The following is a 20289-nucleotide window of genomic DNA, read 5'->3' as shown; positions in this document are numbered from 1 at the left end:
AAGCTTCACTTTCTGTATGTACTTTCCTATGTCTCTTATTCTCTATTGTGACATGGGGTTTTCACTAAATAATAATAGCAATAAGGATAATTAGTAGTAGTATCATTAATAATAATGTTATTAATATTTGTATTATTATAATCGTTATTAAAAATGGGAGGGGCAAATGGCCACGTGTTCCAAAGGTGACCAATGAGTGAGGGGTCTGCTGTCCAGTCACAGTGGATTTTACCTTTGAACTGTCTGTGGTTTCATCCAATGGTTGTTGGTGTCAGTCAGCGCAGGTCTGACGATCGCGACATTTATATGCCAATTAGAGGGGTTCGCGAGCGAGGGCTAGTGGCTTTTCGACAATTATCGGGTACCGGCGAACTTCACGGTGAACGGCTGATAACTGCCCAGAATCATGGACGTTCGCGGCAATTATCAGGCGTTCACGGCGCCGATAATCTGAGTTTTCGTGCAGTGACTTCTCTCTTAAAGGAAAAGAAGCTCTGAGTGCTTATTTTCTGTGACCTAAATTCAGATTTGAGTGGGTGTGTTTGGTCAGAAATTTTGTGTTTGGTCTCAGTAGCGTTTCACTGAACATATGAGACAGACTGGGTTTGTGCTTCCAGGGTGAAGTTTGAACATGAATGAGTCTGTCCATTCTGGGTTGAAAGCTCTATTTTCGCTGTCCACTTTTCTCTTCTTAGAGAGCGCGTTAATTATTTTTCTCTGGCACACTCTTCTCTACCTGTATCGCTCACTCATCTCTGTCTTCTCTCGTTGTAAACTCTCTTTTTTCTGTCTGCTCTCGCTGTAAACACACTTTTCTCTCCGTCTTCTCTCAGGCACACTCTTCTCTGCCTCTATCGCTTACTCATCTCTGTCTTCTCTCGCTGTAAACTCTTTTTTCTCTGTCTTCTCTTGCTGTAAACTCTATTTTTTTCTGTCTTCTCTCGCTGTAAACGCACTTTTCTCTCCGTCTTCTCTCGCTGTAAACGCACTCATCTCCCTGTCTGTCACTCGCTATTTAGCGGGATGCACAGATTTGATTGGCTTTTAGTGGCGTCACGTGGGATGGCTCTAGTCGAATGCAATCGGTCAGTGGATTTCCGGATCCGCTCAACCAGAACCGTAAAGTCTAGAGAAGCTGCGCCGGTCAAAATAGAAGCACCATGTCAACATTTAAAATACTTAAATACTTTATTCACTGTAGGTCCAGGTCTGTACAGGACGGCGTCTGGGTCCGGACTCGGACCACGGTCCACCTGTTAGTGACCTCTGCTATAGATGTTGTGATATGTTTAGTGGAACGATATCATAGTGATGTGGAGTGATGTGTTACAACGTTAGCTCAGCATGTGTGTAATGTGCTCGAGTTTACATGGAGTAAAAAGAAAACGTTGAAACTGATTCTCCAGTCCTCATCATTGACTCCAGATGACTCTTAATGGCTGCAGCTATATATGAAAATGACACAAAGACCTGCTCTGTGCCTGACGTGAGGCTCAGACGGGATTGTCTCAGGATGAATTGTCTTTTGCCAGAAGTGGTGAATGAGAGCTAAAGGCTATAGCAAGATATAAGTGGCTCGAGGGAGGTAAGCAGAGCCGAGTGTGTGCAGACGCTGGTAGACACAGTTGATCATCACACTTACTGATGAACAGACAATGTGTCTCTACCTAGAGGATGAAGCTCGAAAGATCAGTCTTGTCATTGGAGATGAAGGGATAAAACGACAAGCAAGGATGACAAGAAAAACCCTGACTTGACCTGTATTCGAAAGAATTCCACAGTGTTTAAAGCAGACATATTATGCTAAATCAACTTTTTAATAATTTAAATCCTAATATTTGGGACTCTGGTTAGTTTAACTTGGAGAAATAGGATAAAATATGACCCCTTTAAGTAGATGCATCACAAAAAAGGCTTAGACATGGTGCTCTCACAGACTGCCAGTCAAGACGTACAGCAACACCCATCCTCTACTCAGAACGCAGCAGCATGTATGAAGTCAAGTACTCACCTGATACAGAAAAGGTCCTGGCAGACTTCCTCAGCTGCTTACCAAACCCTGAAAAAGGAGGTGACATGGCACTAGATGAGCGGATGCATGGACAGAGAGTGAAGATCCAGACAGGCACAGCATGGCTATAATAAACTTATCACCTAAAAAACCGAGATGTAAGCACAGCGATTTAGCCCCTCAACGGTGCCTGTGTCTCTGTGTGTGTCTTCAAAAGAACAGCGATCTCTGTATTTGTTAATGACTGTGCTTTCAACCTACATATGAAAGTGATGATCAGTAACACTGTTTGATAAACATACACCTGCCTATAAACCTACACAAGTCCTGATTTGGTGGTCACACCAAATATTGATGTGATTTAAATCTTTCTTAACATGTTTAAAATAACGTTAAATCAACCATTAACCAGATAATTAGCAGAACACTGAATAAAATATTCAATTCAGTCTTCTGCAGTTCAATAAAATCCCAACATGCACGAATGAATGAACAGAAAAACTGATTTATTAATGCAGGTCAGACAGTTACTGTACAGCAAACTGTGTTGGAGTTTCTCCAGTTGAGGAGCATTTCTTCCCCATTGTAACAGGACTGTGGCACCACAACAATCGCCTTTCTCCAAACACATTTGACCGCTAACCGCTAATCACCTCCGACTGATCACTGGAAATTAATTGTGTATTAGAAATTGGCAGCTGTCCTCTTAGCAACAATAACAATCATCCGTTAAAAAAGAATTACGCTCTGTGCTCGGGAAAGAAACACACTCACATCTTGAAATAGTGTTTAAAACGTCAATTTTGTGTTAGTGCATGTTGAAAATGGAGAAGCCCCCCCCCACCCCACCAACTTGGCCACAGTTTACATGACACCGTTGATGTTTCAGGAGGAAAAAAAGGAATGTCCTGGAATTGCAAAAGAAACCTGGATTCCAATGATGTAATCCAGGTCTTCATTGTCTTTCTTGTTTTTGGAGAGATTAGTGCTTTTCTTCCAGCGGAGTTGACCAGTGTCCACCAGTGAGAAGCTGGTGGCCGTACTGGGAAGCAGCTCCTGGTAGGAATGTGTGAAACAGGGCAGAGCTGAAAACAAAATGCAGCAGATATCATTTCTATTACACCAGATGTTGATCACGAAGCAGGTTCAGACCATTGGGGACGGAGCAGTAGAGAGAACCGTATGGCAGAGCCACCACTTTCTGACATTTCAAACCGATGTCTTTCATCTCACCAGCCAATGGCTTCAGTCATTAACAGAAAAAGGCAGCCAGGTGAGGACGAAAAACAAACAAACACGTTTTTTAACTTTGAACAATCACAGCCGAAAACGCACATTCATACATCATCCAAACACACACCGAGCAGATCGAGTCCAAAGGCTGAGTTCAGTGACGTTAAAAAGTGGCGCGCACACACACACTGCAGCTTTGTGTCTCTTTAAACAGCATAAACATAGTTTATATTGAACAGGTTAGGACTGAGCAACACCGCTATCAGAACAGCAGACGGCCACACAGAAGGTTTGGCACCCACAGTCACGTTGTCATGTCGAAGACGACGTTGACAACAATGACAAAGAAAGGCAAACGAAAAAAAGTGTTGGTTTGGCGACGCAAACGGCTTCAGGGACTGTTTGTCGTTCAAGCTACAATTCTATTATAAATGAAAAGGTTTAAATGTTATGACATTTGAGAAGATTTTAAGATTTTCAGTAATTCATGGACTATACAGACAGATACACTTTGGCTTTCTGCAGGTCGTTTGTTATTTTTACCTCCATCTTTTTAACCCCAATAGAAAAAGAAACAGGGTTCCCACACCTTGGTTGACATTAAACTCAAGAACTTTCAAGACTTTCCAGGACAGATTCCCTCAAAATCAAGGACATGCTTTTATCGATTTGCAGCACGCTCTGCATCTGGACAAGTGATTGTCCTTGGGATGTTGGTCAAAGTCAAGCCTTTGTCATTTGCTTTGGTGAGACAGAGATCTGAGAATTTGCGTCACGTCATTTGCTCTCTCTTGCTTCACGTTGCTCGCTCATTGTTCAGCATGGAATCTCGCGTCAACAGCGGAGAGAGAGACAGTGGACAGTGTCCACATCACGGCTAGTAATTATGACTCAAAATTTGTTCTGTGTGGGCCAAACAAGTAATGCAGGACAGGAAACAGTAGGTGGTGTTGTAACAAACAAGGGCAGCAGTATTTTTTTTTCTCCAAATTCAGAAACTTTCAAGGATTTCAAGGGCCCATGGGAACCTTGAAGACATTTTCTAAGGATGTAGGTTATGGCTAAAGGAAATAATGATAAGAGGTTAGTGGTGATAGGGATATGGATACAACAAAAAAAAAAAAACACTGTTTACTGACTGACACTCTGGGAACTCAGCAGCCAAGGCTGAGGTTTACGCTCTAAAATTTGGTATAAAATGACTTCTTCAAGACGGACAAAACAAATTCAAAAAGGGTAAAAGTACCCATTTCTGTTGGCATTTCGGCTTTTCATAAAATAATGACTGAATGTTAGACATCCCCACCAAAAAACATGACACATAGAAAAGCCAAATAAATACAGACTTGGCCTGGACTTTAAACGAAATCTAAAATCTGTGAAATCACAGAAAGTTAAGTCAGCTCAAAAAATGACTGGGGAAAAGTAACGCGGCAAAAGAACTTTGCATGTGGTCACTTTGGCAGCATTTGGACTCAACCGGATCCATCACACACTGTGCTTACGTCAACATCTAGAGAGACGACATTCAAATTTCAAACGGTAGAAAACAAATTAACAAAGAACTTTTCCTACTCTTTTTCTTCTTTTAAAGAACTGTACAAGAATATTAAAAAGTCAATATTACTTATACATATTTATATGACAACGTTGTTTATATTACTATAAAGAAATACAACTTTTAGGCTGTTTTTTTAATGCAGTATTCCTTTTTCAGAGAGCTGTTGCTACGCTGGGCTGAGGATTCATCAAATAACTTTAAATATCTCTGCGTCGCTGTCACTGAAAATATTATCCAGATTGAGCGTAGCTTTAAAAGTTTACCTAACTCAGATAAACCAACACTAGAGTAATGATGTTTGGCCACAAGATGGAGCTATATTACTGACCGACATGCAGGATGACATCCTTGGTTCAATCATTGTAATTCTGCGTTCATAGAATGAGTTAAGAAATCACTCACTATCAACCTCACTACCATCACTTGTGAAGCAGTGAAGGTTTTTTGCTCACTCAAATGTAAACATTAAAAGAAGAGACCCCCCCCCCTTCCTTTGAAGCCACTTTCAGTCAAAGAAGCTTGGGGGGGGGGGGTGTTCCATGTTGCCACTAGCTGGAAAAGGAATACTGCATTTCTTTGCTGCTTGTTTCTTCAACTTGTGTTCCTCAGCTCTGGAGTGCATCCTGCAGGGGGAATAAAGGAGAGAGGGAGGAGGGGCACCTAGGCAGGGCCCTCCTTTGGAGAGGATGGCGTCTGGGATGTGGAACTCGAGGATGAGGAGGCCGAGCTCTTCAGGGAGCCCAGGGTCTTGCTGAACCAGGAATTCTTGGCCGCCTGGACCTCATTCATCAGGACTCCCCGCTGGTGTTCAAGCTCCTGCAGAGCAACACGTTTGTGTGTTAGACTGATAAAGAAATGAATGTGGCGTAAACTACAAATTACTTATTTTTCAAATTATTTTTCAAGAAAACTAAGGTATATTGCCCCACATCCCTGCTGGTTATTAGGATTATTATTACTAATACTGATGTAATTGGTATCACTGTTCAATCTCTGATGCTGCTCACCTGGATGCGGCACTTGGCCTCCACCAGCTGCAGCTTCGTCTGGGCCAAGTCCAGCTCCAACTGCCTTAGCTGCTCCTTCAGCCCGTCCTTCTCCTCATCCAGCGGCTCGGTGGAAGTCTTGTCTCTGCCGGGGGAGGACACCTGAAGGGACCCCTGTGCGCTGAACAGGTCCCGACAGCGCTCACAGCCCATAACTTTACTCTGAATGGCACAAAGCAGAATTGAGTTGTTCCAACACACAGATAATAATATGGAAACTTCCAGTTTGTTTTCTATTCTTGAAAGAGGGAAATGTTCTCATCTCCATCTTTATCAGGCACTCATAGTGCAACAGCAGAGCACACATTTAACAAAGGCTAAACAAGCTTGTTCTCCCTCTCTGCATTCAGTTTACCAGCCACTCGTTGAGCAACGCTGTAGCAGCGTTAATTGCAGTTTCTAGGGATGCATGACATTATCTTCTATATCGGCGTTTATTTATTTTGTTCTATGAAGACGATGAATGTCTTCATCTGCTGTGACATGTAGTATGCAAGATATGATGTTAATTTAACAGAAGAGGTATCGGTTATCAGCCCAAGCACTTCCGATATATTGCCATATCGGCAAAAAAGTCCAATATCATGCATTCCTAGCAGTTTCAAACGTCAAACTGACTGAGTTCAATGCTCATTAATTAACATAGTTTTCTGTGAGGACACAAGAGCCTCGCAGTAAAATCCCTGATTGTGCAGCTCATGTGTCTGTAGAGAGGAGCAGCTGAAGGCATCACATCCTGGTGTTACGTGTTATCCAGTCCCACAACCCCTCTTAGGCCCCTTTTGAATTAGCGTTAATTGTGGCTATCGCAGCATTGTCAAATCACGCACACTGTGGCATTAGTTAGAGGAGTTTCCATGTCTTCCAAACTGCGTCTGGTAACAGTAGATGTGTCAACAGTGTAACCCTCACCCTGACAATGTCCAGCTCTTCTTTTGTTGCCGCCTGCTGTTTTTCAAGTCTGGTGCTCAGCTGGGAGCAGATCTGAAAAAGAGAGAGAGGAGGTCCACTTATAAAAGAAATGGGTTGATTATGTTTGCACTACAATGCACAGGATGGATGATGGATATATGGTTACTTAAATGTCTAACCTGTTTGTACTCAGCTATGATCGCTGTGGTTTTCTTGATCTCCAACTCTGCTTTCTCCAGCTCCCTCCTGAACACTTCCTTCAGCTGGAAGAGACGCAAAAAACAACAAAAACCATGAAGACGCACACGAGGGGGAGCTGACGGCACGTCACACTGACACTCTCTCTCTCTATCATCTATCTGTGTGTGTGTGTGTGTGAATGATTTATGTCTGAGAGTCCAGGTGGATCCTGTGAGGTCGGCTTATTCCGGCTACAGTGGACGTCTCTTGAACCACTCACAAACAGACATCATGTGTTTGTTTTTCAATAAACATTTAAGACGTTTAAGATTTGATTTGTGTGTTGCTGGTAGTTTACTGGAAGCTCAGAAACAGGAGCCTCATGTTGTGCCCAGGTTTTCCCTTGAGCTGAATATGCAAATGTCATGGTGATTATATACAGTAGCACTGGAAAGAGCACGAGAGCCAAAATTTTTCACACATATTTTTTAAACTATACTACATTTTTTATACTATACCAGATAATTTTCTTTAATTATACTTATATATATTTTTTATATGATTTATTGCTAATTATTTCCAACTTTGTCTTTGTATTTTTACATTCTTTTACTATTAAATTTTCCATTCTGTTCACTTGTCAACCGCAACTTATAGTGACCATGATTTGTTTGGTTTTCGAGAGATAATTCCCCGATTGTGTACATAACCTAGTAAGTACTACGTATTTTACGAGGGTAATACTTTATGTTTGACCATACAAGCCATAAAATACTGGTGTTGCATCAGGTGTTGTGTTTGTCTTGATATTAATTTGAGTACAGTCAGTACCGCTGTAAAGCTGTGACTAAAACCTTTACACTAGTTGGCCCCTGAGGTCTGTTGGCTGCGGGGCAGATGTTACCTGAGCCGTCTCCTCCTCCTGTCGTCTCTTTTCCTCCTCAGTCTCCACCAGACGTTGCTTGGTGCTCAGCAATTCTTTGTTCAAAACATCGGCTTTGTCTTCTGCCTGAATCCAAGTGGACACAAAACCACACACTGGCCCTTCATTTAATACTAAATCTGCAACTGTAGTAAAACCATTAAATACAGTCAGAGGAACACTGGAACATCTGAAGCTTTTATTTCATATCACAGTTCTAAAGGTTTGCTTACATCATGGGTGTCAAACTCTGGCCCGCGGGCCAAATTTGGCCCGCCGTGTAATTTCATTTGGCCCTTGAGGCAATATCAAATTAACATTAGAGCTGGCCCGCCGGTATTATACAGCGGCACCGCATTCACTGCTAATACTACAAATCCCATAATGCTCTGCTGTTGTTTTGTATTCATTGTTATTTTATTTTCAAATTTATTAGCTTGTGGAAAAAGTTAATGTTGATATTTACCTCAGAAGGCTGCAAATAGAAAAGAGGCATTCCATTTTTTATTAAAATTTAATTTAATATGCCATTGATGTTTTTTCGTTTGTTTTTTGAAAGTCGATTTTGCACTATTAAGTCATATAAGCGTTGCTTGTTCCATATTCAGTGTTAAAGCAAATCAGTGTAGCAAACTGAGCAATAATTAACGTTTTATTCATGCACTTTCTCTTGCTACTTCAAGGCTTGAATGTTTGATTCATTCATTATTGTTATTTTATTTCCAAATGTATTATTAGCCTATGGAAAAAGTTTATTTTGATATTTACCTCAGTAGGCTGCAAATAGAAAAGAGGCATTCAATTTTTATCCATCCAATATCTACCGCTTATCCTGTATTTAAGGTGCATTCAATTTTTATTTGATATGCCATTGATATTTTTTAATTATTATTATTATTATTTGAAACTCGATTTCGCATGTCACTATAAAGTTATATAAGCCTTGCTTGTTCAATATTCAATGCAAAACTTGTTTGGGTCCCTATTAAAAGGTTAATTTGTTCAACCTTGGCCCGCGGCTTTGTTCAGTTTTAAATTTTGGCCCACTCTGTATTTGAGTTTGACACCCCTGGCTTACATGACCTTTCTATAAAAGCACCAATATTGGCTTCTATATGAACTAAAACGTATTGCAAATCCAAATACTTCCTCTCCACTAAGAACCAAGGTTGTCAGAATGTTGTGTGTTTGAAAATGTCATCTTGATGTGCTGGGTTACCTGGTCAAGGTCGTTTCGAAGGGCAATCTTACTGGTAACCAGTTCATGGGCCAGGTCATCGTTCTCCTGTTCTAGTCGCATGCTGGCTTCCTGAAGACGGCGGTTCTCCCTCTGCACACACATACACAAACACACACACACACACACACACACACACACACACACACACACACACACACACACACACACACACACACACACACACACAAACACACACACGCAACAAACAAAGTTGTTATTGAAATGTGCTCACTACCTCCACCACAGTGTGGGTGAAAGAATAAGTGGGTTTGGATGAAATTAGATATGTTTTGAAATGAGTTTTACCGTGCAACATTCCGATGCTGCACACAGGAAGTGATTGTTCTGTGTCATGACTGATGAAGGCCAAGGTGGGGCCGCAATAACAACATAGCGCCAGTAAAGTAAGACGGCGTGAAGTTTTGGTTTCAGTATGGCTGAAAACGCCAAGAAGTCAATACGTTTTATAAGTGTAACATATCAAATGTTCATGTTTGACAAGATAGATGCTTACTGCACCTGGGTAACAAAGGCGTAGACATACTTAATATCATGTAGCGGTGCTGGCACTGTTAATTCTTCAGAATTCTTCAGGAGGGCAAACAACAAAGATACTTACTGGTAGCTTCAACCTTGCAAGATAGAGGTTTGTATACATTGTGTTAATAATTCTGCCACAGAGTAAGTATTGCATTTGAAATAATCCTATAACTGTACCTCATATTGGTCTATGCTAAAGTGTCATTTGGTCAAACTAGATCTTGATCCATATTGACACTTTGGAAAACTGAGTGGCCTTTGAGGTTTGCACACCGAGTGCTTTCTCCAGTTTTGTATACGAGATGCACTTGAGACCTCCATTTTAATCACCTTTTTTCCTCATTTCCTGGATTATTTCAAATAATTCTATAAACACTGAAAAAAAAGTAAGCCAAAAAGTAGCCTTACTTTACACTTGTCAATATAGATTTTTCTACACACACACACACACACACACACAGACACACACACACACACACACACACACACACACCCACACACACACACACTATTGTCCCCAACATAAACCGTTAATGAAATCTCATGACTGCTCGTCTGCCTGTAAACACTCTCACATGATGGCCATGCCTCAATGGCACACAGCGGTCACCTGACTGTGATGAGCTCGGCTATGCCTAATTAACCACATCAGGACAAACAGTCAGGGAAAATAATTCAAATAGATTGCATAAGTGGCCTAGATCGCATTTGATATAATTATGCATACACCATATACACTTATTCATACAGCATGTTCAGTGACACATGCTGTACACTGAGTTCTCACCTCTGTACAAAATGTTCTGTCCATCATGTGGACAGATATAAACAGTTAAAAAGGTGGTTCACTGTTACCATCACCCGCAGCTGCATCACGCACCATACAAACAGATACTAACAGGATAAAGGGGAAAATTCAATTAATCACAACTGTGTGCAGTTACATGGTGGATTTAATTTGAGAGGATTGACCCACTTAGTCTGAGTTTGTAGGAGAGAAGGTCTCCCCTGTCACACCAGTTCCACAATGTTATGTTAAACACTGATAAAACATCACATTACAAGGGAACTCTTGGTACTTGGATTTGCAAAACTCTTTACCAGAAGACCACTAAATAAATAGTGAAAACAAAAATAGTGAAAACAATCGAATATCTTTAGTAAATGTCAGTATAAAGTAGAGAAGTGGTTAAAACCAAGAGCATGTAAAAAATAAAGAGAGCAGAGGCAGCTTACCGTGCTGCTGTCCAAAGTCACAACATCCTTATATCAAGCCTGCAGCAGCACAGACTAAACTTTAACACATGATCCTGTCAGGGGTGTCCCTTCTCCGTTAGACACGTTGCTCTTTCTCCCTCTCTGTCTCTCGTCTTTCCTTCAACACATGCTTCTTTTTTGTATCCCTATACACATTGTGAAAGTGCCAAGAACAAAACAAAGGAAGTACATACCTAAAAGTGGGGTATACAACCCACAAAAACTGTTATTCCTTCATGTACAGTTTAACCCTGTTTGCTTTTACAAGCTGCAGCAGCAGCATGTCTGTCTTGTGTCTTCTTGCTCCGTTACAAAGTATTTCCACAGGCTACAGAGGAGCTGGCTCTGATCCTCCTGACTCCTTATCTACACTAAAAGTCTTCCTTCCTTCCCTCCAGAAGCCAGCAACTACTACAGGTCTGCTGTTTACACCAACATATCACTCCTGCCATAGGGGAAAATAACAATTACTTCTTTATTTCTCAAGAGGAACGTTTTATTCATTCATGTCATTGTTTGTGAATCTGCTCTATACATGGACAATTACTACACTTATGGTGTGACATTAAAGCTTTAAAATATTGTGTTTTGCACAAAAGAAGGCAGTAATTACTTTGGTAATTTACTATGCAGAAAACACTTGCAGTAATTTTGCACATAACACAGTAATTCTGTTCCTGATGGATCCGTCACTACAGCTCTGATGACATCACTTCCTACTCTATGATTCAAAGACAAGATTTAAAATAGAATCAAACTGTGCCCTGAGAAGAGTTTGTAAAAAACAAAAAAACAATGAGATTCAAACCAAGAGGAAGAGAAAGCAAACATAAAATAGAACACGTAAAATCAAGAGATCTCGTCGACTGACAGTTTGAGTTTTTGTAAATCTTTAAATATCTGCCTCACATCTCAAATCTGCAGTTAATCCTCTCTGACAACGTAGCGACGGCTTTGCCTAAAAATACGCTTTCATTGACGTTTGGGTGACCGACGATAAAAGTCAGTGCTGTCTGAGAAGCCACATCTGGAGCCTAAGCAGCAGTGTCAGAGTTTGAAGTGTGCTCACATGAGATTTCTAATCTTAGAAACATGGTTAATTTTAACAAAAAGCTGATTTTATGTCCTTACTGCAACAAAATAACAGCACATTTATCACAAACAAGGAGCGAACTGTGTTCATAGAATCTCCAAGGACTGAACACTAGCAGAGAGATTATTTAGCTAAGGTGACGGTATTACACTTATGTAGATACATTTTATGAGTTTGTGTAGCATGTAAAAAAGGGGAATGTTTTAATTTCACCTGCTTAGAAAATTAAAGGGGTCATATTATTCCCTATTTCTCCAAGTTACCCTAGTTCCCTGGTGTCCTAATGAACATCTGTGACATGCTTTGGTCAAAATACCATAAGGATGAAGCACCACAGCAGTTCATTCACCCTTCCAAAACAGCCCTGTTCAGAACTCTCGGTTTAGTAGTATTTCTTTAGGTCCTCCTTAAAAAAAGTAAAACGAAACTTAAGGGACAGGAAATGACATCAGCCAAAGAGGCTACTGGGAGCTCACAGCAGTTAGCAAGTGGAAAAGTGATCATTTGCAGGCTCTAGCAGGCACGTTGCCGTCATATATAACATGTATCCACTGGACAGATAAATCCTCTGAGGCTGGAAGTTTGTGTAGGACTCCGTGCTGCACTGTGGAGCCAAGAATAGAACCGACTTTGCGGACTTCCGGTTTTCGGATGCCGTGACCCTCGCCGACATTCTTGCGTGTTTTAAGAACAAAGCGGAGCTCCACAAGACAACAATTCCAGGAATTTAGCGCATTGTGACGTCCCAATGCGCCAGGAAGTGAACATTCCCTGTTTTATCTCCTGTACTTATACTGAGGAGGACCACAAAAACACGCGAGTCATCTTTTTTCACGCTTTGCCGACTGATATGGCCTCCAGAGTCCCAAATACAAGGATTTAAATGATTAAAAAGTTGATTTTGAATAATATGTCCCCTTTAAAGGAAGTACCACAAGTAAGAAATCTAAAACTGATATCTGTGTCTGTGTGTGTGTTTTTTTTTTTTTACCTGGTATCGGTCAATGGGGTCCTCTTGCTGCAGCTGGCTCTCTCTCAGAGTTTGATATTCTTTCTCAAATTTCTTCAGCTTTTTGGTTGGAACCTGAAACAACAAACAAAAGTTGGTAGTATGTATATGAGTAACATGTATACATTTATTTGGAGAGGCAAAACGAGTGTGGACTCAATAGTAGAAGAAAGAAATACACATTAAACACAATGTATTTTTAAATAAATAAATAATTGATGTGCATAGCAAATCTGACAGTGTGTCACTTCATCCCAGAGATATCATCTTAGAAAGCATCAGTTCACACTCATTCACTGCAATAGAACACAATATATACATGCAGATAAAGTTGGCTTTAATCTGATGAGGTCACGTGCATGCTCTTCATGTATTCCAAATGTTAACACAAAAGAGAAAACGATTCTGCAGTTGTGCAATTTTGAAACCAACACTGGTGCTGTTCATTTTTGCAGAAACCTTTCCTGCCAACATGGCGGTGACATCTGGAGCTCTATATTTGAATAAATAGGTTTATACCTTCCTTCTACCAGATGTAATTTCTAAAAAGCAGAACGTTGCAACTCAGTCAAAAATAATGAGATAACTTTCAACCATTTCTGGTAATGCTGAAAGATGTGACTGCAAGGTCATCTACACTGTGAGTCATGAAAAAATGATATAACAATCCTACTTAAATAAATGAATCAGAATTAGTTCTGAACTTTAAGGTCTTAATAAACAAAGTTACTGTCACCCTTTTTTCTTATATCTTTAGCATCTCCAATCACATCTGGCTTGTACAGCAAATGATTATACTTTAAACAAAGCACATTTACAGCAAAAAAAGTTGTACATCTATAACTTTATCTTCTTACATTTAAAGCAGAAAAAGCTCCAGGTTAGCCAATTCAATAACTGATAGACACAAAGAAATGTTACCAGGGACAATTAACCAGCATCTTCATGTGCTTTGAGGATCTGTCATGCCTTTGAAGATCATTCATCCAACCCTAACTTTGTTCTTTATCGCCTGACTAACATGAAACAACAGTACAACAATTAAATAAATAAGCGTTGGATGTGAAACTCTGCAGGGATGTTTCCTAAAAAACTGATCCTCTGAACGGCACAACACTCTTCTGCGTTGTGAAATAGACTCAGAGATTCAAATGAACACATTGAGCCGGAGGATCATTAATATGAACTTATCACAAAAATGATACAATGACTCTCAGTGGAAACACCTAAAATATGAGCTGGTGGTTGAAACCAAAACAGCAATGAAACAGCTGATGACATCGAACTGTGTGTCTCGAGTGTGTGTGTGTGTGTGTGTGTGTGTTTGTGTGATTCAGGTGGGTGCGGTAACGTTATCTCTCCTGAGTAGAAACAATGTTGCCATAGTGCCCAGCATTAGGACTGAGGATTCCAGGTCACTCTTAGTCACATGACCCCCTCCTCTGAGACTGTGTGGTAGGTTTGTGTGTGCGTGTCCATTCATGTGATACAGGCTTTGCATTTCACTTGTGTCTGTAGTGTTTATATCGTTGTGTGTTAGTGAAGTAAAACTGAATAAAATGTGATTTAATCAAACGCTAAATCAGTGTTTTGAGTTTCCATTTTTTGTTGCCTGCAAGTGCAACAGAACAGCCAGTGTCTAGAACAGCTGGGTACAGAACTGATTACTGACGCATTTCGAAGCAATCAGAGGAACACATTGTACAGTCATCTGATAGTGATTATGATTTAAGCCTTAATTGCAGCATTTGGTCTTTTGTACTTTACATTTTGCTTAAAAAAGTCAAATGTGACATAACCACTTTTGAATTTCACTCCTCTCCTCCCAGTTCAGTGTGCAAAACTGCCAGTTTGCCCTTTTCTCTCCCACTTCTGTTAATCATTTATTGGCCTTGTTAAATAAAGGTCCAATCACAACACGACAGAGATGAGATGGCCACATTAAAAAGAAGCAAACATATCATTCAAATACCACATCACACATGAACTACATCCTGGAAAACAAGTCAATAAAACGCCCAAATAAATAAACAACACTGAGTAGCATACTTCCTGTAGAGATAAACAAAAGCAGATGAGAGAAACTGAAGCAGCTCCTTGTTCAGGATGCCTAACCCTGACCTCCTCGCTGACCTGTGGGTTTGACCATCAGTCTTTATGACCTAAGAACAAATGACCTGAATGAACGTCACATTGTAACCAACCAATGTGACACAATACTGCAGAAGATACTATAACTCTAAGATCTGTTTAGTTGTTATCTGTGTGGGAAGAAAGCAGCGTGGTGTCTACATGCTGGTTAATAATCACTGTAGTGAAACACAATGTGCTCCATCAACACTGCCGGGGTTGGGAGTTTGATTTTGTTCATAGCAGACTGAAATCCTCATGTGCATTTAGGTGTTCTTGCTACTGTACATTTGTTTACATAAGATAGTTTTACCTACAGCTATAGATTGAGAAAGTAACAACTATAGATTAAAGTATTATCCTTGTTGGTCAACGTGATAAAATTGGAACTTTTCAGCTCCTGAAGGTTGATATGTGGAAGGAAAGAGGATAAGTGTTGGTCTAAGGATAGAGGGAGTCACTTTCTATACAGACGGAAAATCCCTTCCAGGCATATTGTGTTTGTGATGGGCTATATACTGTACTGTGAAAAAGTTTCAGCTCCGTTGTTTTTTCTGTCTGTCAAATTCTGTGATCATGTGCATTTGGAATGAAGTGATGCGACTTAAAGCTGCTCTTATATATTAGCGAGCTGTCAATGAGTTTAACTCATGCAACATGTGTATGTAATGCTCAAGCGTGTCTTGAATAAACCTGGCGTAATAGACTTTTTTTTTTTTTTACAGCAGATATTTCTTTAAATGAAATAGTAGGACTAACACAGGATTTACCAATAACATTAATTAAGGTTCCACTCCAGTATTAACACTGCTATGGTGACCCTGATCTTTTTTTTTTGTTACTGCAGGACAGCCAGAAATGTACGTACGTAGCTCACAACCCTGTGGCTCTTAGGAACAGTGCAGTTGTGCCATGAGACAGTTCTGTCTCTGATGACAGCAGTTCATCATCATAAACACAGACATCATAAAAGACAGCTGTGAGTCTTTACAAATCATTTACAAATCAATGTATAGCAGGTGGACTCCAGTCATAGTGGAGAAACATATCCATCTCCAGACAACCAAGAGAAATATTTGTGACGGCTGACATAAATTCCAACTTTCATAGCAATACATCTAAATACTTCCATTAATGTGGTAGATGTGTTTTTCTTTGCTTTACAATCATACATTTTCTAAAAAGTGATAAGGATTGGAGATGCAAACTTTTGAAGGAGTGTGAGCAATTTCTATAAGGACAAACATTCATCTTAATCTACTTCGGCTTGTGTTGAAACTATTGTATGAAAAATCCTACACGAACATCAGAGACTCATGAAGATAAGAGATGTAAAAAGGAGTGAAGGAGAAAATGAAGTGTTTCCTGAGAGCCTCCAGATTTGCCATTTTAACAACATAAAACCCCACCATCTTGTACAGTGGTTTTATTTTCACCTCCTCTCTTATTCTTTAATGACGCTTTTAAATCCTCCATCAGATTAGTTGCATCATATTTTTCAGCTTCCTGTATGTGAGGTGAGACGGTTAGTCACATATTTCTGAAAGTTAACAAACCCAAACTGACATGAATGACTATTTTCCTCTTCCGTGTTCGGCTTTCTACTTACTGTAGGTGGAACATTCACACAGTCATAAATGGTATCTTTCTATTTTCTGTAGAAATATAGTTAGTCCTTTCTTTTTGCTACGTCATGGTACCATGACTCTACTCATCCGAATTATTCTCTTCCAATTGTTATTTGTTGAGAGAGATTTTGGATCAGTATCAGAGGAATGTTTGTGTCTATAAGTCTGACATGATTACACTTCTGTCCAAACTGAATTAGTTAAACTCAGTTAAACGTAACAGTCGTCACAGCAGTGAAGTTTCAGAGAGCAGAGAAAATGAGCTGTTACACATTCAGTATTTTGTACCAGAACATTTCAACATGTTAGGAATTTAAACCCAATTTTGATTATTATTATTTTTATTTTACGCAATAATGAATTCAACCTTGTATAACCAGGCGAGCACATTACAACATAAATATTCTACAGACAAATCCAAGTCTGGCTACTGATTATGCAGCCTGCTGCGTTCTTACGCCCCTTACACACACAAATATTGCAGCATGTCTGTGTAATGAAATGCAAAGTAACAGTGGGTAGTGCTAACCTGACAGAGGCAAGCCTTTTTTTAATCAAACATTGCAGACTCGCTGCGGCTGCAATCGCACAGAATCCTTATGTCCATGACCTCTGAATAAGAACTGCACCAAAGTGCTGCCATTCCTTTGACATTCACAGCACTCATTCCTGTTAGTAAAACATCTCAAAATTCATTGAGCATTATTCCTGAAACGTCCAGGGACAGAGCTAAGCCTGCTCAGCTTAGATACACCTTGCAAGCATGTCTCAGTGTCTTGCTCAAGGCAGAGTCAATAACACACATTGCTGCTGATACACACACTCAAACACATAGGTCTGTGCAGCTATTCTTCTTAGGACACTGCATTGACAGACTAAACGAAGCATTACTTCTTAAACCTTAACCAGAACCAGTAAATACATAACTCAGACTTTAACACAACCACAATATTACAAAGTTCTTCAGAAAATAGGATCCAACTCATTAGAGAAAGGATTTGGTCTCAAAATACATGTACACACACACACACACGGTTAAAACAAGTTTAAGCATCACCCAACCTCAATTGGACTTTGCACAAACTTTCAATGTAAGTGTCTGAAGCCAGTACTGGGACAGAGAGGCATCTTTGGTTCCTTTAATGCGATTAAAGACGCCAGGTGATACAGGAAATGGCATGCGGTCCACTTTTAGATTCCTGACCTGAATCACTGCAGGAGAAAATGGAATTGGTCCCAAACCTCTTAGCAAAACTCAGGCAGTAGTGTCACAATGGTTACTGTATGTGTATGTATGTGCGTGTGTGTGTGTGTGTCAGAGAGTGAGGTTTCCAGTTCGCTTTGTGTTTATTTCAATATCTCATTTTATTATTCAAACTCTTGAGAATGCTGAGAGCAGATTACTCCTTTTTTCCACACACACGCACACACACACACCCACAGGTTTCTTTGACTTCAGAAGACATTGCATTGACTTAATTAATTAATGAATTGATTGATTTCCAGGAGACTTAGTCTAACCATAACAATAACTACTACTGACATAATCTTAACCCTGTCCCTAACCTTAACCTAACCCTAACCTCAGCCTAACTTTCAAAGACGTCTTCACCTTAAAATGTAGTTATTTACATTATGGGGACTTGATTTTTGTCCTGTGAAAACAGACCCAAGTCCACACAACATAAGGTATAACAGGTACAGTAATTCCACATTAATATCAGTAATTGAAACAAAGTGCTGGCCTTTGTTGTGACTCACGAAGGCTCGATAACCTCAATCGTCATACGCACCACGGTTCAACACACAATCCTACTACGCACGAGCCTACAACATTAACCACATTAAAGCAATGGTAGTTCCTGTAGAGTCTACATTTTCCACCAGTGTTTATAAACAGCTTCTCAAATGCTAAGTGATAAACAACTGCCATACAGAAATGCCAATGAAAAAAGGAGAAGAAATCAGCAGGTGAATTCCTCTTTCCCATTTCTCTCATCTAACCGACGGTGAAGGAAGAGACCTACCACTGGTCTGAGTGCTCTGAGGGGTCTGGAATGGGCGACCAAGCAAGCCAGAGTGTCCTCCTCACCCGGTCGGTCGACTACATGAGCGTCATACGCCACCATGATGGATACCTCCTGCATCATCTTGACTCCCGCTTGTTCCCACAGCAGCAAGGACGAATAGAGGAACAGGGAAGGAGGAGGAGCAGTGGAAGGAAAGAGACAGGAGTGCAGCTGACAGGTTTTGTTCCTCTCTGAGAGCGGAGGAGGCGACTGGCTGCTTTCAAGAGTCTCTCAGGAGATTAGCTCCTCCCACTGAGGGGAGGGGGGGGTTGGGGGAGCGAGAGGGCAGTACAACACACCTGTTTGTCTCTCTCTCTGTCTCACCGTGTCTCTCTCTCTCCCTCTCTGTAATACTAGAGGTGAGTGACAAAGGAGGATGAGTTTGCATTTTCTTTCTCTCAATCTCCATTAAGTGGCTGCCCCCCCCCCCCTCCTCCACCACCACCACCACCATCTCTCTCTCTCTGATTCTGTTCCGTCTCTTCAGGTTTCTGTCTTCAACTGGCAAAAGTCAAGATAAAGGGCTGTTCACAAAATAAATTGTTTGTTTATTTTTGTGCGCATGTGTGTGTGTGTGTGTGTTTTTGGGGTTAAGAGTGACAGGCAGGAAGGAAGTTGTCAGATCAACCACAGTGCTTCGTCGTTGACGCTTACACACAGCAACAGTAAAACCCAGATGGTTAAGTGAGAGCCAGATTAAGGCTGCCCTGGATGATGCCTGAAAACTACACTGTCCTCCTAAAGGACCCTCCACCCTGCACAGCTACCTGGTGACCTCTATGGAAACATAATGTATATCTCCTCTTAGGGGAGAAGAAACAGCCATGCGTTAATCAATATGTGTTTCTCTTCCTATGTGTCTTTAATTTCTGCTGTGTTTTTTTTGAGGACTGCTCGATATTAGGAAAAACAAACGCAACGATATATCTTGGCGTTTGTAATATATATATCAATGTAAGTACAACATTTCTCTTCTTATTTTCCAACATTCCTAAAAAATTCATCACTTCAGCTGTGGTCCAGTGGATGTTTAAGAAGGTGGAGAAATGTAAAATCAGCTGGTAATCCCCAGAAAGCTTAAGCCACCCTACTACCCGTTGTGTTCATCAAGCTAAGGTGCCGAAGAATTCTTTCACTGTTTTAAGCAGCTTACGGGGTTCAGCTGATCCGATTTGGATGCCAACGGAGTGAAATATGTAAAAAGGGGGGTTGAAGAGGGAGTAAATTGGCAGGAGCAGACTGGTTTTCCCTTCTTCTTCTTCTTCTTTGATTGGTACTTTAGCATGACAGGTCTTCCAGCACTCTTCCTTAGAGAGTAGATACTGTCTCCCTTAATCGAGAAGTCACCTTCTACACAAACTTGGATTATGGTATCATGTATCTTATATAGAAATGTGTAATGTGGCATGTGTATTTACCAGTGAGTGAGCTGGTTTGGTTTCCGGTGACAGAGCAGTG

At 40.5% G+C, this 20289-nt stretch overlaps 1 protein-coding gene across 2 annotated transcripts in view; it reads right to left on the bottom strand.

Moving 5' to 3' along the window:
- Positions 1 to 2569: 2569 nt before the first annotated feature.
- Positions 2570 to 20289, bottom strand: part of rabgap1l (RAB GTPase activating protein 1-like) — an 86161-nt gene continuing 68441 nt past the window's right edge. For both annotated transcript variants that reach the window (XM_083888376.1, XM_083888377.1), the window contains 7 exons: positions 12987 to 13079; positions 9085 to 9195; positions 7848 to 7952; positions 6943 to 7026; positions 6764 to 6835; positions 5813 to 6013; positions 2570 to 5621 (listed from right to left, as the gene is read on the bottom strand). In XM_083888376.1, coding sequence (XP_083744502.1) covers positions 5466 to 5621; positions 5813 to 6013; positions 6764 to 6835; positions 6943 to 7026; positions 7848 to 7952; positions 9085 to 9195; positions 12987 to 13079 — 822 coding nt within the window. In that variant the 3' untranslated portion in view covers positions 2570 to 5465. The remainder of the gene's footprint in view (positions 5622 to 5812; positions 6014 to 6763; positions 6836 to 6942; positions 7027 to 7847; positions 7953 to 9084; positions 9196 to 12986; positions 13080 to 20289) is intronic.

The sequence above is a fragment of the Microchirus variegatus genome, assembly GCF_963457635.1.
Source record: "Microchirus variegatus genome assembly, chromosome: 4".
Taxonomy (NCBI): domain Eukaryota; kingdom Metazoa; phylum Chordata; class Actinopteri; order Pleuronectiformes; family Soleidae; genus Microchirus; species Microchirus variegatus.
The sequence above is the reverse complement of the archived record's forward strand: the minus strand, read 5'-3'. Positions and strand labels throughout refer to the sequence as shown.